At 44.4% G+C, this 24,217-nt stretch overlaps 1 protein-coding gene across 1 annotated transcript in view; it reads right to left on the reverse strand.

Annotated features, from left to right (window-relative positions):
* The window catches only part of IPO9 (importin 9), a 40,900-nt gene that overhangs the window by 7,069 nt on the left and 9,614 nt on the right, over positions 1-24,217 (reverse strand). The window contains exons 2-19 of the mRNA XM_086476403.1: positions 23,459-23,520; positions 22,717-22,803; positions 21,539-21,740; positions 21,009-21,097; positions 20,638-20,724; positions 18,797-18,916; positions 13,987-14,087; positions 12,402-12,460; positions 11,753-11,904; positions 10,584-10,682; positions 10,341-10,447; positions 9,058-9,197; positions 6,722-6,881; positions 5,526-5,752; positions 5,171-5,319; positions 4,132-4,260; positions 2,548-2,823; positions 661-827 (exon numbers count right to left, since the gene is read on the reverse strand). Of these exons, the coding sequence (XP_086332529.1) occupies positions 661-827; positions 2,548-2,823; positions 4,132-4,260; positions 5,171-5,319; positions 5,526-5,752; positions 6,722-6,881; positions 9,058-9,197; positions 10,341-10,447; positions 10,584-10,682; positions 11,753-11,904; positions 12,402-12,460; positions 13,987-14,087; positions 18,797-18,916; positions 20,638-20,724; positions 21,009-21,097; positions 21,539-21,740; positions 22,717-22,803; positions 23,459-23,520 (2,413 nt within the window). The remainder of the gene's footprint in view (positions 1-660; positions 828-2,547; positions 2,824-4,131; positions 4,261-5,170; positions 5,320-5,525; positions 5,753-6,721; positions 6,882-9,057; positions 9,198-10,340; positions 10,448-10,583; positions 10,683-11,752; positions 11,905-12,401; positions 12,461-13,986; positions 14,088-18,796; positions 18,917-20,637; positions 20,725-21,008; positions 21,098-21,538; positions 21,741-22,716; positions 22,804-23,458; positions 23,521-24,217) is intronic.

Below are 24,217 nucleotides of genomic sequence, written 5' to 3' on the forward strand. Positions count from 1 at the left end.
ACTGTCCTTTAACAATAACATACCAACACATACTAAGAAGTGAGTTAACAGTTGGTGAGACCCCTAAGAGCCATCTGTTAGGCTTCCCACTTCCACAAAAATCAAAGACAGCAGCTGCAGCAAAATGTAAATTAATACAGAGCATTTCATGCTTTGGAATATAGTACTCAGCCTCCACCCCAACACAAATGTTCTCCTGCATCAAAAGGGAGAGAAAACAGTTTCATCTGCTTTCTTTATTGGCTTTTAAGAGATCATAAAATCAACAAGAAATCACCAGATTGTCTCAGGAAACCCTCTACAATGGCCTGAAACTCTAAAGCATCCTACAAAGGCAGTGTCATGTCCAGAAGCTGTTCTCATCCCATCACAGAAGCTCAATCTCAAAAGCACTCCTGTGCTTGCAAGAGACACCCCTGTCCCCCTTGGGACACCCAGTACAGAAACACCAAGCAGCAAGAGGAGCACTCGGAGGAAGATCAGATACTGCCCCAACTACCACAGCTCTCCCGAGCTGCACTGACAGCGCAGGAGAAAATCAGTTCTGTCCAACACTGGCACACACCAACCCAAGCCTGAAGCAGCTCCCCGTTCCCTCACCCTCAGTGCATTTAACTGGGTGAGCAGTCAGCCGACATCAACGCTTATGGCACATCCCACCTGACTTTGCCTTCATACTGCCCGTAGAAGAGGTGCTGCCGGCTCATCCACTCGGCCATGACAAACTCCAGGGCAGGCTTGCCGGTTGGTCCGGGGAGACTACACAGGAACTCTAGAAGTGGCTCCAGTTGCGAGTGAACCAAGTGAGCAAACACCATAATTAAGGACTACAGGAGGAGAAAGGAAATGTTAGCTGTACATAATTTAATAGGTGAAACGGTTTTATCAAATATTCAGGAAACTGAGTTCCCTGTAGGAGCGGAGACTGTGCCTACCAGCCCCAAGAGGAAGAGGAAGTACAACCATCTGCAAGGCAGTGTGCTACAAAAGCAGGCAATAAACTACTACAGTCAACATCAGTATTTAACCACATGAAAAAACACAAAGCAGGAATAAATTTACTGACATCCATGCACCAAACTAACAAACCTTCCTAAAGCAATGGTTAAAAAGCATTTTAAAACATGTCAGAGGTTGCAGCCGACTTTTGACTAGCAAAAATATCACATGGCAACACTCAGATGCTGCAAGTGCCCCAGTCTGCTCAACGGACCAGAAGCTGTACACGTGGCTCTACACACAGAGCTCTAAATCTATGCATATCTAACAGAAACATGTCTCATCATCAAGTTAAGGAACAGAAGTTACTGGTCCAAAGCCAGATCCCATATTCTCTTCCCCTTTCACCCCAGGGATTTCCCATCATCACCTCCACCACAGGACCACCCTTCTCCCACATCATCATGTCACAATTCAGCAGCACTTTTCCAGTCCTGAGTGCACTTTGAACACACGTTTTCGGGAAAGAATTGCAAGTTTTAGAAAGGTGGGTTTTTTATAAGATGTAGTTTTACGGTGACTCCTAAAGACCAGGGGTAGAATTCATACGTCACATCTCCAAGTCTGACAGCATCTCTGTAGGCCTCCTTGGGGAAAAGCTGCCTGCCTCCAGAGGCCCATCTTTCAGGCTAACACAGGGAAGAGATTCAGCACTGTGAAAGGTTCGTTTCTCTTCCCCTGGTTACAGGGGCTTCATGTGACTGCTTCAGATTTAAACTTCTGGATCTTTTAAATCCAAAAATAGGCAGTGAGAGCCGTTCTGAATGGTTATGAATCAACAGTGTATCTGAGGGGAAAAACATCAAGATTTTAAGATTAAATCTGTGGTGACATCTGCATGGCCTTCTTGCTTCACCATGTGCTGGCTTGAAAAACGCACATACAAAAATGAGTGAAATACACAAGACAGAAGGGTTAGAGCAGAGCGAGCCTCAGCCGAGTGCTGCACTGAGGGCAAAGGTGGGGCCTTGCTCAACCGTGCCAGCAAAATGCCTTCCCCCAGCTGCTGCTGAGGAACCAGGGCAGCCGTTACTAAATGTTCTACATTAAGGGCAGGACAAGAAAGCCAGGAGAGAGAATGAAGACTACTGGGACAAAATAATTTCATAAAACTGTGTCACTAGAAGTAGGTCAAGGCTAGAAGAGATCACGATGCTCTCTGGCCTCTCACCTGATGCAGGCCAACTACACCTCCCAGCCACCAAAAGTTCACCTTGTCTCAGCTCCCAGGCATTTGTCCTTCGAATACAGCACAAAACCACCCCAAAACATGTGCTGCCTTTGCCATAGCATCCCTACTTCAGCAGCTCCTGTCCCCTCTGAAGGTTCACTGCTTGCAAGCACGAGGCCACGAGGGACTATTTAAGGTGCATTAAAGCTGCACAACTCTGTACAAGCAAAGCAGGCATCTTCCTGACTACTTCAGGACGATACATAGACCCTCCACTTGCACTAGCTGTAAATAATCAGGCACACAATTTAAAAAAATGATGACAATTTCTTTTCCTGACACCTCTACTTAGTCTCCTGGGTGCCCAACCTGCTCACCTGCATTACACTGAGCGTCTCTGCTTGCTGCATTTTGCTCAGGATAGCTCTCAGGATCTGGTCCAGATTCTCTCCCAGCTCACTTCCTGCTTTCGAAATTAAAGTGGAGACCAGCCTGCCCACGAAGGCAGCGGTGAATTCGGAGGTCCTCGGATCTAGAAGCTGGCTCACCACCTGCATCACGTACCACAGTCCATTGTGGCCTTGCTCATCGTGCCACTGCGCAATTTGCTCCAGCGCCACCGAGACGTAGGCACGCAGACACTCGCCGCCATTCTGAACAAGAAAATGATTGTGTTAAGAATTTCTAGGTAAGGGAGCGGAAAAGCATAGGAACACCTCTCCTTTCATGACCCCAAAAAGACCCTTAACCAAGATGAAAACAATGGGCAAACCGGTAGCAGCTGTAAAAGATCCAAGCTCTCTAATGTGCAGTAAAATGAGTGCCTAAATTTAAAAACATTTTCTACAGGCTTCAGTTCATTATCAAGTACAAAACTCTTCACTGCCCAGGCAGGGCTCAAGAAGATCATCTAGTAAATACAAAGACAACCTGAAGCAGCTGCAGTTTTGTGCCAGTCTTGTTACCCAGAGAAACTCCAAGAGATTCTAAAAAGTGGGAGATGAAGACAGCAAAGAGTAGCATGAACAAAACCCAACCCAGCAGTCAAGCTGCAATCTTTCTGAATTCTTCTTAACACAAAAATCCAGCAGAGCAACCAGGATGCTGGTCTCCAAACTCTTCTTGCTGGCCTCCAACCCATTCTTACTGGTATGTTGTTTAGGGAAAGCCATTTCTTTGGTCTGTATTCACATGGGAAAGGGTAGCTGGCACTATGAAACTCCTTATGTAAGGAATGAAACCAGCTTTATTATTTATATGCCAGCTAGTAGCTGGAATGAAAAGGCACCCTGCACATTTAGGCTCTGATGCTTTTCCTTTCTTGCTTAAATACTCTAACGACGTCGTCAGGTAATAGCAAAGCGTGGCAACAAGCACAGCTCAGGCACTACTGCTGTTTTGAGACCAGTCTCTGCTCTCCCTCTATCCCATACCTGTCTCAGTCAAAAAGAAGTCTACCCTCCCCTTCCCACCTAAATAAGCACAGGAGAAAACTGCTATAAGGAGGTGGTCTAGGAGGTCTTCTACACAGGAGGTCTTTTGCTTCTCTATGCCTGAGCCTGTTCCTGAAGACAGCCTCTGCCATTCCTAGGTGTGATGGAAGTTATTACAGGGGAAGAAAAGCAGTAAGTTTTCGTTGTTTGGTTGGTTTTTTTTTCCATTTGGGTTTTGATTTTTTTTTTTAACATGCTCCAGAGCCTTAAAATAGAAAATAAGTAAAGCTGCTGCTTCACTCACTTCAGTCCTCCAAATCAAGGAATGATCAGTTAAAGTCACTGCAGGCCCTTGAACAGCAGTATTTTTATGGTAACCTGGAGGTGGCAGAGACTCCTGAGGAGGCGCTGACACAGCTATCGGCAAGAAAAGCCTGGGCTCCCTTAAAGGCTCTGTCACCTGCCCCTCTTGGCCACCGCTCTCGGACTGGCGTAGCCTCCCAACCCTTACCACTCCCCCAGCCGTACCTGCATAGTAGCGTTGTCATCTGTGTTCAAGCTGCACTGAGCCACTGCAGGGAATGCCTGGCAGATCAGGAGCTGGGACAGAGGAGGCTTTGTATTCCTCACCACGGTGGTCAAGATATCAATCGAAGTCTGAAAGGGAAACCCAAGCAAAAGCACTGTTACAGCAGCAGCCATAGCACGCTGAGGCAGCATCACTCACCACTGGTGCAAGTATTGAAGGCAGAAACCGGAGGGATGTGTGCCAGTACTGCAATCACATCCTGACTGCACCGCCTAGAGTATGTTTTAAATCAGGAGACTTGGAGTTGTGCACCCAAACATCACTGTATTTGACACAGCAGAAGTTCCCAAGGCAGTTCAAACATTAAAGCACTGTAAAGCACCTAAATCTGGCAAACAGTTTCATGGTACCCTGATGCATGCTAATCAGTACAGCCAGAGAACTGTTCTAGCTGACTTGTTCCATTTTGTTTATATTGATTTAAATGTATCTTAATTACCCATAAGTGACTGTTCTGCCATACCAATTGATAGGCAGATTATGGGCATATTGATAAAGACATTCATGGGTCTACTTCTGTACAATCATTCTACACAGTCAATGCTTAATCTTTTATAAAGGGACTTTTTACAGAAAGGACAAACCTATGTAATTTATCTCCAGCAATTTATACATATGTGACAAATAAATTAGAAAAAGCCTTAGAAAGTGAAAGGAATAGTTGTGTGGCCTGCTGGAGAACATTCCACCCAAAAGAGGAGACTGTTACTGGTAAAAGATGGCTATGTCAAAGCCAAGTGACTAGGGATATGCTGTTGAGCCTGGAAAAAGGCCAGAGGAGCAGTTTAAAGCTGACTTTTGGAATCACCCCACCTGCAGTTTGCCTCCTCTCCACAAAGAAATCTCTGCTGATGACCAAAGTCATTGATCCAAAGCAGTTTAAAAGCCGCCTTGCTACTCCTTGCAGACCAGCCATCCTATCTGTTAAAGAACAGGGCATCATCTCCAGGTAAGACCACGTACCACTGTAGCACTTACTGCACAAAGCCCTGCTGGGATCTTGTCAGCAGGGGCCTGCATGATGCTGACAAGAGTTGGTATGAGCCTCATCTGCATTGGACCCTGGCAGGCTTCTATCTGAGCTAGCTCCTTAAAGATATCTTGGGCAAGAGAAGCAACAACTGGATCTGGAGAGAGAAAGCACCATTTACTAAAACACACTAATAAACACATCTCAACTTTTGCTACCACTATCTTGAATAGGCAAAGCAACAAGTTTCCCTTCTACCTTTACCGTAACATTGGTATTAATTAATACCATTTATTAAGTTTTCAGCACCTGGATTCAGTAGCAAACCCAACTGTACTTTGAGAACGGAACTTGACTGCATACCATTACTGTACTTCAGAAATATCGCAATCGTGAAGGGGCAGATTTTGTTCTCCACACTTGCTGTGAACGCTGGGTCTACAGTACAGACAATGCACAGCGTCTCCATCACAAGGTTGAGGACCTCCGAACTGAACTGAGTTGCCAAGTGGATCAGTCCATCGAGAATGCTAGGAAGGAAAGGCTGCAACACATGGGTGCTCTCAGAGATCTTCAGCTGGTCACAGTAGCTAGACAAGAAATTCGTGATACAAAAATACATACATAATATATTAAAGTGATTTATACATTCAACTCTAGATGACACAAGGGGTTATTTCACTCCACCCATTCTTATTCCTTAAGTTCACTCCCCTAGGACTCTTCCCCTTCAGTCTACCATTCCTTGATCTCTCAACAGCTCAGTTATCTTTCCTTCTCATCCCACAGAAGCAGAGTTGAGACAAGCACCTCTTAGTAACTGTTCTCTCAAGAACTGCCCATCGATGGAGAAAGTAAACCTTGAGGAAAGAAGTAGTCCCAGACACTCACTGCTTACAAAGCGTTTAATTACCGTGTTCTACAAGCGAGTCAGGGAATGATAAAACAATTTCAGGAATAACTAAGTTATAAATCTCTGCCTTGACTTATTCATTAACATTTCAGTGCAAATAGAAGACAAGGTGGTTTTTTGGGGACAGAGAGTGGGGAAGAGTAGGGGTTTGTAAGTTTTTTTGTGGTTGTTTGTCTTTTTGGGTTTTGTTTATTTTTCACTTTAGAACCGATACAGCCCATCTTCCTTCTTCCAACTTCTTTACAAAAAAAAAAAAAAAAAAAAAAGAACCAAACATTCCTTGTGGCTGTGATTCGCTCCACAAGCCTGTATTAGGTCATTCAGCCACCTTTGTGACTAAGCAGGAGCAACCACGGTTTCATCTTTATGCTTTTTGTTGCTATATAGTTCTGCTTCTCCTTGGGACTGTATCCGTGATCACACTTTATTGCGGCCAACCTTGAATCTCAACTTCAATATTCCTCATTAGAGTTATTCTATTTTCAACCTGCTTCCTTACACTTTTTAAGCTGACATCTATTTCATTCAAAGCAAATACTTCCACAGCCCATACAGAAGTGTTATCAGAATTTTAACATGCCAGTTTTATAAGTGTAATTTATATCACCTGTCCCTGAGGCTTTGGAATACCTTAGGGTTTACTCACCCCCAGATGGCTCTGACGGCAGAGATTCGGACAGAAGGAGGCTGGGTCTCGTGCAGACCGCTGACAGTAGCTTGCAGGAACTGCTGGATTAGTTCTGGGGACATTGCCACTGTGAAACGGCTGGCAGCCCACAGAGCACGACCCAGGAGAAAAGGAGACACTGCAGCAAAACAAGATACCCCAGTGGTTTTATGAGTTTAAAAATTACAGCTGCTTCTACCCATTATCCAAAATCTTGTCATCCCAGTAGGAAAACGGTAAGGTGTGATACAGAAGACAAGTATGCAGGCATACAAATCATTTTTGTTCATAGGCAGAATCCAGTTTATTTTCTTAGTTATTTCAAAGAATAATTTCTCATTTGTTTAAAAAACATCTTCTTCCCCCAACTAGTTACGCTTGACTTTGTTCATCAATACAGCAATCCATGCTTTACTGATCACCCGAACAAAAGTAGAGGAAGAGAATGAAGGCTTTTTCAGTAATTCCTGTTCATCTAGCTCAACATTCTGTCCCCAAAAACAGCAACTAGCAGCAGCTCAGGGAAAAGAATTAGAGAAACAGAGCACGTACACACGGAATCTTTTACAGATTACTGTTCTAGCTTCCAGCCCTCATCTTGCAATTACAGAACATCATGTTCAACAGCACCAGCGGAACAGTGAATACTCAGGATCTACTCACCTGTTTACGCTTATCAAGGTATGATGTATCTTTATCACATTTAACTCTTCTGCCTTTTCAGGCTAAAAGTATCCTTATCTATTTAGGCTATCCTCAAACAGATGATGCTCTCTATTTCTCAGCATCTTTACTGCCATTATTTATACTCCTGCAAGTATTAATTCTAAGATGAGGACATAAAAAACTCCACGCAAGATGTACAGCAAGAGAAAAGCTTTGTTTTCTGAGCAAGTATTATAAGACGCAAGATTTCTTTGTCTTATGACCATTACTGAGCATTAAACGGATATCCTCTGAGAACTATCTATATACTGACTCCAGGAGCTCCTTCTAGAGCCCAATAGCTCATTTAAAACCCAATCTCACATATGTAAATGCGTGTAAATATAAGTAAATAGCAAAGGTTGGGTTTTCACATACATGGCCACTATTTCTTAATTCAAAAAAGAATGTAATAGGCTTAAACATGTCTTTCACAAAAGCATCCAGCAATTTGTTTTCTCTGCACTGACACAGCTTCATGTGGATTCACTAATAATGCTCATATTGCCTTAAACTTCTCAAATTTTAATTATTTGCAAGGACTTTTGAGGTCTCACTTTCCACAACTCCTCTGACTTTCTTGCACACTGATGCAGATAACAGAAAGCAGAAGCCGGCAGAGTTCCCAATAACATGATCCCACTCAGGCAGGACTAATGTTTGAATTCATGTGCTACGACTAGCGGCAGCCGCAGCGTACAGCAGACGGGATGCTATGGTGCTGCACAACTCAGGCCTGTTAAACGCTGCTGGGGTCTTTCCCAGAAACAGATACAAGACAATAGAACAGGTCGAGAGAGGTTCCCCTCCCCCTCTGCTCTGCCCTGGTGAGACCCCATCTGGAATAGTGTGTCCAGTTCTGGGCCCCTCAGTTCGGGAAGGACGGGGACCTTGCTGGAAAGAGTCCAGCGCAGAGCCACAAAGGGGATGAAGGGGTGGAACATCTCCCTTATGGTGAAAGGCTGAGGGAGCTGGGTCTCCTTAGCTTGGAGAAGAGGAGACTGAGGGGTGACCTCATCAATGGTTATAAATACGTAAAGGGCGAGTGTCAGGAGGATGGAGCCGGGCTCTGCTCGGTGATGGCCAGTGACAGGACAAGGGACAACGGCTGCAAGCTGGAGCACAGGAGGTTCCACATGAACATAAGGAGAAACTTTTTCCCTGTGAGGGTGGCAGAGCCCTGGCACAGGCTGCCCAGAGAGGCGGTGGGGTCTCCTTCTCTGGAGACATTCAAAACCTGCCTGGACACGTTCCTGTGTGACCTGCTCTAGGTGGTCCTGCTCTGGCAGGGGGGCTGGACTAGGTGATCTTTTGAGGTCCCTTCCAACCCCTGACATTCTGTGATCCTGTGCTTCCATCTCCCAGCCCTACAGGCCCAAGCATCCAGCCAACAGCAAGTTTCAACTGAAAGCACAGTGTCCTGCATTTGAAGGATTCGTATTAGACGCCCTAGCACGTGTGAGCTCACGAGACCCAGGCCCTTTCAGATGCACAATGTGCACAACTGCATCTCACACCACCACCTGATTCATCAGACACCTCTGTTTGTAGGAGATGTCCGAGCTCTGGCACACAGCAGTTACTCTGAGTAATGGCGAGGTCCAACGTACCTGAAAGGTTGAGGTCTGCAAGCACCACGTTTGTCAGGAAGCCGTGCATATCAAAATGTATTCTACCATTCTTCACACTGTCTGTAATGATAGACTTCACAGAGCCCAGGGCCAGCATACAAGCTTCATGTATTTTCCACCTGCAAAAGCATTCAGATGCGCTTAGGTTTTTCCATGACCATCATCTCAATAAATAAATAAAAGTTCTGAAGTGAAGTCATTACAATTTTTTGGTCCAAGCTACCATAACTACTTTCTTGATCCCAAAGCTGAGAATTTAAAAAGGCCCTGGAAGAAATGAACATTTGTAAAACTCTGCAAGCTGAGGGCTTGGAAACTCATCAAGTATAGGCAGCCCTGTCAATCACTTTCTAAAATACCGGTTGAATAATTGTTACTTCTTGAACCGACTTTGTTCACATAATAAAAAAAGAAATGAGACTTTTCCATGAAGGTTTACAACTCCAGCTGTGCCTTGCTTGATTATTCTATGTGCAGAAGCACTGCGATACCCAGCACATTAAAGGTTTAAAAAAATGTCTATTTTTGAACTACATTTTGTTAATGATGATGAAATAGGGTTATGGGAAATACCACTTCTCCTTGGTTTTATCCGAGAAGCTTTAAAACTTATCACAATTAAAGCAGGCAGGGACTCAGTATCTGATTTCTCTGATGTTCAGCTGCTGCTCATTAAACAGAGTCACTGTATTCAAAACAAACACAAATGCTGAACTAATGCACTGTAAAAGCAAGAGGGAATAGTTATGGAACAGCAACCAGGTACTCTTGCAATTGAGTTTTTTTCTCCTACCCCAAGTAACAAAAACGCAGCTTTGAAGTTCTAAAACTGAACACGTCTGCATACAGCACCCATCTCTCTTCTTTACATCAAGTTAAAAAAAGGAAAGATATGCCTGCAATTTTGAGCTCAACTAACCAAACACAAGGAGAAAGTATTGCTGATTTCTCTCCAGGTTGTGTATAACTAATTATCATTTCCAACGAGACGTTTCAAGGAGTAGCCAGGGTCCGGAGGGAGGGGGCCTGGGGACAGCTAGCTTCGGCTAGGAATCGCTGAAAGCATCCCAGACGAAAACGTCATCATCTGGCTCAAGAACAGTTCTATTTCCTTCTGCTTCTACTCAAGACTTTGCAAATTTAATCCTTGTCCATCAGCAGCAATGCCATGAAAAAAAAGTGATTAAATTGTGCTGCACCCAATGCTGCAAAAGAGCTTGATATTGGTATCGGTGTCATTCCCTGCTGCCCCATCTCCTTACCAGTGCTCAGCACCGTTGTTTTTAGCCTGCTCAGCTTCTTGTAAATGTCTTGTAGCCGCTGCAGCCAAAGCAGTTGCACTCTCATTCTGGAAATCAGCAGCCACAGCCTGTGCAGAAGGAAATGATAATACTTATTTGTATAGACTGCTAAAAGTTGGCCTTTTCTCCAAATGCCCTCCACAACGCTAGGTTTGTTGTTTGTTATTATTTCGGTTGCAGCTAAATGTGGAACACATTTCATACCAGCAACAGATCCTGGGCAGCAATCCTCACTGTATAGGAAAAAGTATCATCATCTTCATCCTCCACAAACTGTTGCGGATTTGCAGTCCAAACTTTTATCTGAAGCAGAAAGGAGACAAGAAGGACAGAGTGAACGACAATTCAGAACACCAAGGGTAAAAGGGAGCTTTTCTGTTCCCAGTAATCTCGGTTTTGCAAAACTACATTCAGAATTTTTCTCTGCCATAAGAAGTCATCACCTTCAACTGATTTTTCTTATACTCTATTGGAGAAACCTTTGAAAAGAGGAGACCCATTCTGTTCTGGGCTCTTCTGCTCTTCATTGGAGATTAGAATTTGACAGAACTAATGACTGACCTGGAATCAGCGCTACGCAGCTTTATCTATAGCTGAGGAATGGAGAAGCAGATGAAATCTTTAACAGAGTGCCTGTTTTTATACATGCCTACCGAAACAAAGAGACGATGGCTGGCAGGCTTGGGAGGCCAGGAGCCATGCAGACTTTCAGTACAAATTATTTCACACTCCTAGCACAGAAACCAGGCTATCCCTTTCAGCGTGATAATCCTCATTTTCACAGCATACTACTTCACGTAGGAATGAAGGAAGAAAGCTTGAAAGAGCTGGGGTTCTTCAGCCTGGAGAACAGAAGGCTCTGGGGAGACCTCATCACAGCCTTTCCATATATAAAGGGGGCTTATAAGAAAGCTGGAGACTTTTTACCAGGGCCTGTCACGACAGGACAAGGGGCAACAGGTTTAAATTGAAAGAGGGTATATTTAGATTAGATATGTGGAAGAAATTCTTTACTGTGAGGGTGCTGAGACACTGGAATATGTTTCCCAGAGAAGCTGCTCCATCACTGAAAGTGTTCACGGCCAGGCTGGACGGGTCTAGAGGAAGGTGTCCCTGCCCATGGCAAGGGGAGTTGGACTCCACGATCTTCGAAGGTCCCTTCCAGCCCAAACCATTCTATGGTTCTGTGACCTGCTGTCCACGTTACACCCTTTAGGAACATGTGGATGCTACCGCCCTAACTCCCAGCACAGCAAAGTGACAGAACAGCCCATTAGATTACAGCAGCTTTCACACACCGAAAGTCTCCCTAGGACATCAGCTGTTTTAATCTCTCACTTCATTTGCTTCCTACACAAGACAAACATGCTCACCTGCTCCTCTGTGATCTGCATGTAAAGGAGGATGTAATAGATCAGCTCTGGCAAAGCCTTCTTCACTGTGCTCTTAAATTTGTTGTTTTCCAACAAGGCATGAACAAATTCAAATATGCTGAACACCAGATTTTCAAAGCCCAGTACTTCACCTGAACAAAGAAGTGGAAAAAAAAAAGAACACGACTGAATATGCCAACATACAGAAAGGTATAAATGGGTGTCAAACAATGACAAAGAGTTAGCTTGTCTGACAAGATAATGTTTATTCTTACTCCTGGACTAGCAGCAGCCCCAGGACAATGCCTGACTTCATCACTTTTTACCCTCTTCCCACCTCACTGCACACCCCTCATTAAAACCCATCAAGCTCAACCTAAAACCTGTTTGTTTTTCTCTTGTTCCAACACATTTACCTCAAAATTGTTGCAGAACTCACTCGAGTCGTCAGAAAACTTAAAGCGCGCAGCTTTGTTGATCACAATCACGTGTAACTTGCAAAGAAATGATGGACGCTGTTCTAACACCATAAATGTACCTTTAAGCATGATCTCCTACAGTGTTTCAGTCACCCTTTTGATGACAATGTTTAGGTAAGTCCATTCCTCTTCAAAAGAGAAGGCAGAAGCGCAGTTTAGCAAGTTCTTACCATCAGAATCCACAGGGTCCTCCACCTCTTCTGTGTAATTTACTTCTGTTCTCACATAAGTGACGGAGTTAAGTAAATATGCATGTTTCTGAAGAACTGCATCTATTAAGGAATTAATCTGTTCCTACCATAAAATTTCTGATAACTAGGGAAGTTTTCTTCTTAAAAAAAAAATCTTCAACTTTACACACAGCCCTGTGTTTCAGAGAGAAGACAAGCCCCAGGAGCTCCTGGCTTTGTGTGTTGCCCAACTTCCACATCACTTCAGCACATCCTTTAGATCATCTGACTAACTGAACCCAAATCCACCAAGGTAACCCAGAACTTCATTTACGTTAAAACTTTGCGAGAACGGAACTACTCCGACTCACTCTTTCCAGGGGACAGTGAGCCAATTCAACACTTCAGGGTTGCTGAAGGGTGAGGAGCCACCCCACGATCTCATGTGCTCTGCTCCCTGTCAGGCCTTTCCACAAGCCTCCAACCCTGGGAAGGGGCAGGAAACTAACCTGGGGGTGGAGCGGAAGGAGGGTGGCAAATTGAGTGTCCAACAAATGCCAGAACAAACACAAAGGAAAGAAGGACAAGACCATCCCCCTTCTACAAACAAAAAACCTATTTTGTCAGCTCAGCTGCCAGCAGGACTGCAGCGGGAGTCAGGACAGGAGCGGGAGATACACACCATCAAACACTTAACCAACAGCTCCTTGTATTTTACAGGTGCCTAAAAAAAAACCACCACCACCACCACCACAAAGCCCCAGCTGACCTTGAAACTAGACAGCCTCTACTTGCTCCAGCTCTAAGGCTACTTTTATGGTCTCCCTGCCCGTTTTCACCCTACAAGAGCCTGTCACCCAATATGCAGCAGGATTCTGAAACACAAGACTACGCAAGCAGCTTTGATATAAAAAGGTCTAGATCCGTGACCTCTAGTAGAACAGTTATTCTTATCACGTTATAGAGGAAAAGCTCAGTCAGCCCTTACACTATTATCACAACACAGCGTCCAATTCTGGTATTTATACCAAAAATTCAGAAAAAGCTGCAAGAAGGCTCAGCATTCCACAATTACTGTCTCATTATAAACAGCTAAAAAAGCAACTTTTAGAGTAATGATACGGAAAGATTTGACTTGTCAGTGTGCAAATACTGGGAAAACCACCACCAGGTAACACAGCCGGTTGTGCAGTGAGGTAACGATTAAGTTGTAAATTCAAAAGGCAAATCAACTTCAGCAGCAAGTGTAATCCTTTACCTGAAGTCTTTACATTGTGACTAGACGTCTTTTTAAGAAGACAATTTTCACCAAAGAGTTCCAGAAACAATGAGAGATCAGCCGCAGTTCTACAGCCAGTGCAACACGGGCACTCGTGTCATTCATCAGATGTGACTTCTCAGCTAAAAGAAACTTAACGGAGCCCACTGAAGTACCAGAAGTATCTACACCACCCACACCTATACCCTGTCTGTCACAGCAGACTGCTCCATGTACCACGCTCTTCAGCTGCGTTCAGGTCGTCACTGGGTATGAGAGAGTTTGTCTTGTCCTGCTCTGGCCAAAACCATTCACTACAAAGGATATAAGGCGGCACTCTCTGTGAGGGTGTTCCAGACAATGGGCAGGATCTGCTGCATTGACGAAACCATGTGCTTCGGGTAGTTTTTCACAAGTGCTGTCACAGCCTGGAATGAAAGAGAGTATCAATCGGAAGCGAAACCAGGGAAAACCATCATCAAACACTCAAGCATGGGCTGCTGTTGCATTAACAATGGAGCTAACCCAATATCTTCCTGCCACCGAGGTCTCCTCCTCTCACACCTGACCATGCAGCCCCCTCACTTACAAGAGCTCTGACAAACAGACCTCTCTTCCCATCTGCTCTTTTGCAGGGAAGGAAGAGATGTACAGGAGACATCTGGGAACAAAGTGCGGTAATCTGGCAGCAAGGCACAGGCTCCAGGCAGGAGTACCTCACTGCACAGCACGGTCTGGATGCGATTACCACCTGGAAGCTATCTTGTCCTAGAAAACAAACTCTCGTAGCAAGTAAAACCAGACCACAGCCTGTTTCCCCACACTTGTACACACGCATGGAACACATCCGCTTGCACATCCAGGGAACAATGCAGCTGAGAGCGCCCCCCCAGATCAAGGCCTGTTTCAGCTGCAGACACAGGCAGCTCTGCCAGCCCAACACATGGGCTGTTTTGGGAGCTCAGCAGATTGTGCCTGGGGTTTCCTGAAGCTGATCACCCTGATTTAGGGGAGCACTTTCACTGACGCTTGCCAAAAAGCTTCAGGGATCCTCCAGGAGTCAGAGAACACTCACTCCACCCAACAGATACCCACGGGGGCACAGCTCCAGTTATTTAGTATTGGTTACAGAAGGGCCCCTCAAACTGCCTGACTGGCAGCCACTACTAGACATAACGGTATAAGTTTGTTTCTACTTATCCAATACTAAACTCAACCATTTGTCCAGTTTGTTTGTAGCACTGGTTACATTAACAGAAATAAAAAATAATAATTCACCTTGCAGAAAAAACCAGCATTCTAATATTGCTATTGTGGCCACTGCATCCGTCAAGAGCGGGCAGCCAGAGATAATCGAGATACATAAATTTGAGAATGAGTTTGGGAGGTGATAGAAGCCTTACAGAAAAGGCCTGTCGACAAAAAAAAGCCTCTAGGAAAAAAAAAAAAAAAAAATTTATGCAGGCGCTGGCAGAGGATCTAAACGTGATCTGCAGGACTGCTGCAAACTCAACACTGACTATGGCCACAGGAGCATCTAAAGGGACTTGCTCCACAGGCCACTGCTTATGAACCCCATGCAAGTTTTTCTAAGCTATATGCCAAGACAGTCTTGCAGGAAGCACTGCTGGAGTGGTAAGGGAGTTTTTCAATTCAATAGCTCTGCAGTTCTAACAATAGAAGGCTGCATTTGCAAGTTCACCACTTTCCCACAGTGCAAGTCATTAAAAAAAAAAAAAAAAAGAGCACTCTCCACTCTCTCCTGTCAAATGTTGTATTTCAACCCCTGGCCTCGCATTCTGCCAATTCCCAGTGCTTGTTTGAGCTAAAAGAACTGCTTCACAGATCTCCTCCTCCTCCTCTGCCAGCCCCCACGTACTGCTCCACCACCTATTAAATCCCCCAAGAAAATCCTTATCCATCTCTCTTCAAAGTCAAGCTGCTCCCCAGGCAGGATGTTTAATGGCTAAGCCAGGCAATAACCGGCTGCATCCACACCTGTAGCCTGAGTCACCGCAGAGGCACACCGAAATCACCACTCCGGGAGCAATATGACAGCTCCCGCACCCCTTCCAGCTGTTCCGCAAGAAAACATCCAACCGCAGCTCCAGTAATTGCTTAACATCTCCTTAAAGTCACCCTGTATTAAAGCCCTTTCTCACTTCACTTCCTACTTGTGTGTTTAGACAGAGATCCCAAATTTGTGGATAAAAAGCTTAAAATATATGCTAGCCAGCAGCTGGAGAGCACGCTAAAGCTAAATGCTCAGGAAGAGCGCAGCAGGTGCCGGCTATGTTACCCTCCTCATCAACTCAGGACATTTGCCCCCAAGATGCAGCTACCACCTTGCCTTCCATCCAAGAACAAAGACTGTATGATTAATTATTTTTTGCAACTAATGATTTGTTCCAAGAGCAGGAAAAATATAAGCGTAACTTCTCTGACCCACCTAATATACAAGTGTCAAAAGAACAGATTTCAAGCGTAAGCGAAGCAGCACTACAGCAAGGTCGTAAGATACTTTAGATTGCTGGTTAACTGCTGCTCTTGATATAATTACTGTATACTAAGTACATCATATTTGTATCCCCTTGCTGTGAAATTTGCCTTAACTCTGTTACCTGTCATGTTTAATCACTGTTTCTCTCAAAACAACCAACAGTGGCATGTTCAATAATATTGGAATGGGGACTCAAGGATCATTTAGCTGCAGCTCATTCATCCTCAGAGTTACCAATTTAATTCATGCTGAACTACTGAACAACAAAACAGTGTTTTTGGTACCACTGGTACTTCGTTCTAGTCCTCACGGTTGAAAATATTTGTGTTGTGGCCCAACGCCCCATCTCCTGCAAGGGTTAAAGGCATTGACTTCCCTGCTGACAACTGCTTCTAAACTTGGAAAGATTGGGGACAAATCAACAATTAGTGGTTCGCCATGATGTGATCCAACCTACTTCCTTTCTTAAACAGGAACACTGTCCTAGCAGATCAGGCAGATGTGTACACTTCAGTACGATTTGTTAAAGCTTTCCACGCTGTCCTGCATAACGTTCTTATACGGAAAGCACGACACTTTAGGCCAGGGCTGCCTCCAATTTCCACTGAGAACTCCACAAATCTTGGAGTACAAAGCTCTCGAGACAGGGAATCAGAAAAACCCCAACTTCCTGTCATTTGCTGCACAGCACTCCATTAAGGGGGAAAAAGAGGATTGAGTTCGCATCTGGTTGAAAACGTACTATTAAAAAAAAAAGTCTCAATTCCCTCCTCCATTGCATCAGCATTTCAAGGAGTTCCTGCAATGGACTCATCTGTAGAGCTGGCTTAACTAATCCCTTGAGGTCTTTTACTTCTGCATTACAATGACTATAAAATCCACTTTTCTGGAAGGGAAGGCAATTTATGGGTCTTTCACCTGAATACCTTTTCACTTCAAAAATTGGTACCGTCAGCTTATAAACCCTAAGTGACAGAACCATGAATTGCGCTGAGTCAACAGCCAGAATACTCATCTCTTCACAAAAAGCCTCCTCCAAAGCACTGGTCAGGAGCAGATCTCCCAAATCTACTGGTTACATCCACACTGATTTTCTGCCCCCATCGATGCCACCAACATAGAACAGTGTATTTGGACTGAAATCCTCACTTACATTGCACCTGCCCAGCAGCGGCCAAAGCAGAAGGCCACACGCAGCTAAAGAACCGAGCAAGAACATGATGACATTTCCTCAAACACTTTCCCAGCCTGTCACATCTTTCAAGAGACCACTGCTGTGCACCAGTGCAGACATACAGGTACAAACAGCTCCAGTCCCAGTAAGCACTGTTACATAAATAACAAAAAAGGCTGCGGAATGTATGAATGTAACAAGAACAGAAGAACTGGTCTATGGTTAGAGTCAAACTATCAATTACAACTGCTTTCCATGTAGGCTGAAAACTACCTCTACTCATTAAAAATCTGAATGTATGTATCCAGAGTCAGAGATGCAGACATTCTTGAGCTGCAGCCTGTTCAAACCAAGATTACACCCTGCAGAGTATCCCCTTCATGTCAGTGTTCCTGTATATTGCTGTCCCAGGAATCCCAGTGCACAATCAATGGAAAGGAAAAAAAAAAACCCACAAGAGACACTCTCAGACCAAAACCTGCCAACATCCTACCCCACAGTCCCTTCCATTTGGTGCTGCACAGCAAGAAATCAGGTCCTGCTGTTTCCAGTGTACGATAGCTGCAGCCCCTTACTGAGGAGTGGCAGGATGCCATAACCAGGGTACTGCTGCCTTTACCAGGACAAAGAAAACAAGTTCCATGACACTGAACTTCACAGCTGCTAGTTTGTATAATACAATCACATCCTCCCAGCAGTTATTTTCATGGCTCCAGCACAAAGCTGTCATTATGAAAAACTCTGACGCCTGTCTTCAGTAACTCTTCCTTATTGTTTTCTTCAGGGAACGTGGCTGAATGGGCCTCAGCCGTCCACCTTCAGAAACCTGTACACTGTGACCCAAGCCTGGCTTACCCTGGCACACGAGCAAGTAAGTGAAAGCTCAGGATTTGATCCTGCAACTTCTGGTTTTGAGCTCTTCTTTTCTCACCCGTGTGGCAGGCAGCGCACCCTAGAACCCCAGTGCTTTCCCAGCTGCTGAAAGGATCTCCATGCCCAAGCTCGCACTCCTGTCCCCACACACTGAGCTACACACACACAGAGCTCTGCCATCAATCTTCTTTCTCCAGGAAAACCAGAGAATACACAGACTTGCCATCTCTCTTTTGCAGACATAATTTAGCATTGAAGAGCAGGCAAGTTCTAGAAAGCACCTGCACATAACGAGCTTTTAAAACTTTATTGCAACAGAATTCTGCAGCATCTTTAGAAAAGACAGATATTTAACTACTGAGTATGGTGTCATCCCTATGGATCATTTCATGGACAGGTCCCTACGGATCTCATCACAGGTATCCTCAGTACAGGCCGAACAAATTATTTCAATGTCGTACGGCACTGAGCCAAAAAAACTTCATGAGCAATACTGGGAGAGGTGACATGCACTCACGTTTCTCTTTTCCAGCACGTCTCACAGTGTATTGGTATTCAATTCTTTATTTAATCAGTCTTAAGCGACTTACCTTCAAGACTTCCATCTTAAACCCACTGTCTGATGTAGGTCCGTCAGGCATTTGCAGGGCCTGAACAAAGGCCTCGGTGAACTGCTGCACCACAGGAAAAATCAGGACTTTGGCCGCACCCTGGTTACAATCAACGCAAGCACAGGTGAGTACTGGACACAGAACCCCCACGTCTGACAGGGTAAAGCACTAGAAGCAATGGAAATTGCACTTTTCTGCTACAAAACCAGAGGGACTCATGGCAACTGCAGAACGCTGCAGTGTCACATGAAATACTTGTTTCAGACATCACTTTGGCTCTCTCTTCATGCTGGGAACTAAGCTCAGCTGAATCACACCCTTCAAAACCGCACAGCACAGACTGCTACAAAACACACACCTACGTCTAAGCTAATCACTTCAGACTCTAAATAGAGATCCAGATAATCCAGTCCGGAGAGTCTCAGGAGCAGTGCACATCCTCCTAAAGAGGCACTTTCATTTGATTAGATGAATCATGCCCTGCACCTTACCACCCAGGACCCCCCAGGCTATAAAAGAAACCTGGGGTGACTACATCACACACCAGCAACCACACTGAACCCTGCAGATGGCATTTATGTCCCTCCTGAGCCACCCTCCCCCAAACCAAACAAGCTCTTTGTGAGCTGAGTATCAACAGCTGGCCTGAAGATTACCATGATGATTCCTCCTAGGAAAATGCAGCAAGTCTTTTTTCCAGATGTCAAAGCACTCCATAAGCAGTTCTTGGCAAAGCAAGTAATATTGGACAAAAATAATTTTATTGAGAATATTCCTCATAACTCCATAGCTGAGACAGCAAAGCCGCACGTTTAAATCAACTATGAAATACTACCGCAGCAATTTATAAAAAGAAAAAGAGGCAATATTTATTTTTAAGTCAAATTTCAATAGAAAAAGGTTTGTATGCAATGCAAAGGACACTTTCTGCCCTCCTCCAGAATAAGGCAGTGGGAGCGACCACTGTCTTTGGGATACTGGTACCAGCTGCACGATACATTGTGTAAGGAACCTTGTCGGTGCGGTGCAGGTACAGTGGCGTTATCAGAACCTCCCAAAAGTCTGCAGTGAATTGCTGCCTGTGCAAACAGGGAGGAACAGCAGATAGAGCCACTCGGCAACGATCAGTCACTAGACTGTGAGTCCCCTTTCCTATCCTCACCCCCAAAAAAGTTAAGAAGAACAATTTGTTGTCTGGGAGGTGCTGGGAAACCCACTTGTCAAAGCCCACATAAAATGCAGACGTGCTCAGAGCCCGCAGGAGGCTCGTGTATAAAGCTGCTTAACTGCACAGTGGTTCTTCTTAACAGCTACTCTTCTAAAATTTGGGGTGGTTTGGTTGCCACCATCCCTTTAGCAACAAAAGGCTAACGCTCATGCTACAGCAACTGATGAAGTTCCAGGAGTTTGTAACCCAAGGGCCAGAAAACTGCCCATCGCAGCCCAGATGGCCAAGGCCTGGCAGTCTGTCAGGACACACAGTTCACCTGGAGACTGGAAGCTGTGGCAGGGATTTCCAAACAAAGGGATGACACGCTGTGCCCCCACATGCTGACTCCCCTTTCTCTGAGCTGTTACAAGCACTTCTGTTGGCATGTCACAAGTTAAACAATTATGGAAACTCAGGCACAGTAGCAAGGCTTGCGTGTAAAGGAGGGAATCAGCTGCTTTACATGCATTAAATTACACCCTCTTCCCCAGAATCACAGCTGACAGAGCACATCATTCTCCAACATTTCATTTCATTTCATAGTAACAATTATTTAGAACCTCGCTCAGTTTGAATTTAATGTACGTTGTACGGTAAATTAAACTCTTGCCTTTTCCAGTTCCTCCATGTTACAGATCATATGGGCACACGTGGTAAAGATCTCCACTGCACGTGACCTTGTGCGAATACCATACACCTAGAAAAAAGTTTAAATAACAGATCAGGAACACAAGACACTTATTTCCTTTAATTTTCTTATAATTGTATTTCCTTCCTGCATTAACTCGATTCTCTTATTTTATCATTGACTTCAACATTTCTGTTGAAACATTAGCTGCCATCAACCATCACATCATCAAGAAAATTCTTTAAGTCCAACTCATACTACAGTTCAGCTTAACCACTAAATCTGGAGTTTCTCTCTCCAAGAAACATCCTCACTGACACCATTCAGTTCCAGACTCCTAGTGAAGATCATACCTCTGCCATTGTGAAAATTTTGTACATCTCTGGAAGAATAACAGGAGCAACAAGTGGCATCTGTGTGTCTGTCACTTCCCGCGTAAATTCTAGAAAATGGCAAAAGAAAGGAAGTTCTCATAAGAAAACAAATTCGTAGGCAACAGCAACAGAATCTTTGTGAAAGATACACATTGGAAACGCGTTGGTTCATTCTTGACTAGACCCGTGTCATCTGGCCTACCCAGGGCAACCCCTGAAGGCAAGCAGAAGAATATCACACTAAAAATTATGGATCTCTGAAAAACAGGGTGTTGCATTCCAAGTTCTATCTGAGCTATAACCTGCAGCATTGAACCTTCTTCCTCAGCTTTCAAGACATCTACTGAGCATGCAATTCAACAGGGACCTACAGGCATTATGCCCAGGAGGAGAGACGCAGCAAATTCCGATTTCTTCACTTTGGAGTGAAAAGCAGTATGATACTAAGGTAAAGAAAAGCCCAAACCGCTTCCTACATCAGCCTTGCCAAAGCTCTCGCACACACGTACCTGTAAGCACCCTCATGGCTCCATGCACTGCATTCACATCTCCACTAACCAGCATCTCCATCAAGAGATTGAAAAGCTCAGGCCAGGCTTCAGGCCAGTCCCAATGGGCTATTGCTGAAACTGCATAAGCAACACTCGAGCGCACTTTGCTGATCGATTCTCTCAGCCCATTGGGTAGGAGCTCCCTAATTGCAACTTTTGCCTGTAGAGAACAACATTATTTAGCAAAACAGATCCCCAGTCATAAAACAATTTAATAGAAAAAAAAATTGTATACCTATGACTGTATTCTGATATTGATCCAACACTGGATTATTTACGAAATGAACACAAAACCAGAAAAACCGTGCACGCTACAGCTCATAATTTTTTTTACAGAAAACTGCATGGTGTGTTTTAACATAGCACTCTTCTCCCACGGAGCACTCGGCCAAGCACACAGTGAACAGCTCACAGCTGTAGTTAGACAGAATGTAGATAACTACATGGAAGACATCCAGAGTCAGCAGAGATAAATCCCAGATCCAGCGTCAGGGACTACGTTCGCTTACTTCAGAAGGATTTAGTAAACAAGAACTAGTCACCCAACCCTGAAGGGACAGGGAAAAAAGCCACGACTTCTGGGGCATAATTCACAAGATCTATTTCAAGCAGCTACCTCTGAATGGGGTGAATCCTACCCTAGATGTGAAAGATGGTCCAGCCAACAGTCAAAGTGGCAAAGGGCTAGAACCTCTGCCCATTTTAGCTGTTAAGACACTCCTACTGAACAGATTTTTAATGCAACCCAGCAGACCTTTAAACTGAAATTTGTCATGGGAAAATAGTCCTTAAGTCCCAACCTTAAAAACACAAGATTTAGCAAATCTCTGAAAAAGGACTGCCAGAATTAGTATTGGTAAAACTTACAAAGTAGTTTTCTTCTAGTCTTGCTCTTAGAGCAGCAGAAACATTACAGCTGAGCTTTTCCTACAGAAGTTAGCCCAAGCTTCTCAAGTCTAGTGTTGTTTTAAGCAACGGAAAACACATTTTTGAAGTGGAAAAGATCAGAAAACCTTAACTGAAGCCATTAATCCTCATCACACACAAGGGCACTGGCACTTTTTAAACCACCTACAAAATTAATATTCTTGAGGGATTAAGTGTCTCAAAGTGGACAACATGAAACCAAATCTTACCCTTTCTGTGGTCTCTGGAGGTCTAAACTTTTCTGACTGAGAACACCAGTGAGTTTCCACATACTGTTTCAAAATGACAGACGCTAGCTGTATCAGAAGAGAGGTCAAGAATCAGTAAAAAAAACTTGCACCCACAGCAAGCGTCACCCCTGACCCGTTTGCTCAGCCTCCCACCCCTCCATGCTGCTTTTAGAGGGGCAACAGGACTTGCCAAAAATGAAAAAAATTGTTGCGAAATGGACAAAAAAAAAGCTATCGCCACAGTAAAAAGATGACCTGATGGCCATCCACTGAGCAGTGATGGCCTGCACAGCACTGACACAGGGCGGTAGCTTTATTTCCTCACCTCTAAAAAGGCACAAGGCATGGGCCACAGGGTAACTAAAGAAATACAGAACCTAAACTTCTTTTTCAAAGAGGAAAACACCTACAGAAAAAGCTGCTGCAAAGACAAGCCACACTTCAGCTTGCTAATGCCTACCATCCACCTAACAAGTTGTGCCCATTCCCAGTACAGTACAGGCTCAGCACCAGGTTTATTAAGTCCAAATCCCACTATTTTCAAAAAAAGGTAAGTGTATAACACCTCCATAAAGGTGAAAGAGAAAGTAGTGACTCTAGAGAAATGGAGAGGCAGTAATAGAAAGCTACCTCCAATTTTTCACCTGGAAACATGAGAGAATATTTTAAAAACCAAGGAGACCCCCATCAAAATTCTTTCTACAGTTCCAGGTAAACTCACCTGACGGATGGCCAGAGCTCCTTGTGGATCTACGGTCAGTTCTGCTAAATGAACACCAAACTCTGTAAGGTAAAAAAAAAAAAAAAGAAAAGAGTATCATCACTTTCATTCCCACACAGCAAAACTCATCAAGATTTTTGGAGAAAGACATCATACCAATTGAATTACTCATATGTGGGAAGGAGAAGACAATTCCAAAGCACAGCCACTCAAACAACTCAGGAGCATTAATTCTCCCTTGTGCTCTCTGCACAAACTTTGTTTATTTTCTCAGCATCTTATTTCTTTCTCTCATGGGCAAAAAATTTTGCAATGCAGGTTAATAACAAGTCAATGATTTACAACTTTTTTTAGAAAATAATCTTATCTACAATGTAACACCATTAGTCAAGTTCCTACATGAGGGACGCACGGGTAAGGTCCAGGATGGGGTAAGACAGAAGACTGTCAGCCAGCAGGCCCTTTTCGGACAACCCAGGTTCACCCAGAGAGGGATCTGGAAACCCCACTTCGGCCGTCCCAACACACACACTAAGGCAGCTCAGAATGCACCAAGTGCCCGCCCGAGCACCCTGACACCAGGAACTGCCTGTACAACCATCTGGGCTGTGGGACCTTCTCCAGCGAGAAGTTTGCCCAGAAAAAGCAAGAGCTTCTTTTAGTTGCCAAGCAAGTTCTATAACAAAGGCAAAATTAAAACGCTTGTACCAATTCTGCTGATGACTGAGCAGAGGAGATGAAACCCAGGAAGAGCAGCTG

The sequence above is a fragment of the Leptosomus discolor genome, chromosome 21, assembly GCF_034619465.1.
Source record: "Leptosomus discolor isolate bLepDis1 chromosome 21, bLepDis1.hap2, whole genome shotgun sequence".
Taxonomy (NCBI): Eukaryota; Metazoa; Chordata; class Aves; order Leptosomiformes; family Leptosomidae; genus Leptosomus; species Leptosomus discolor.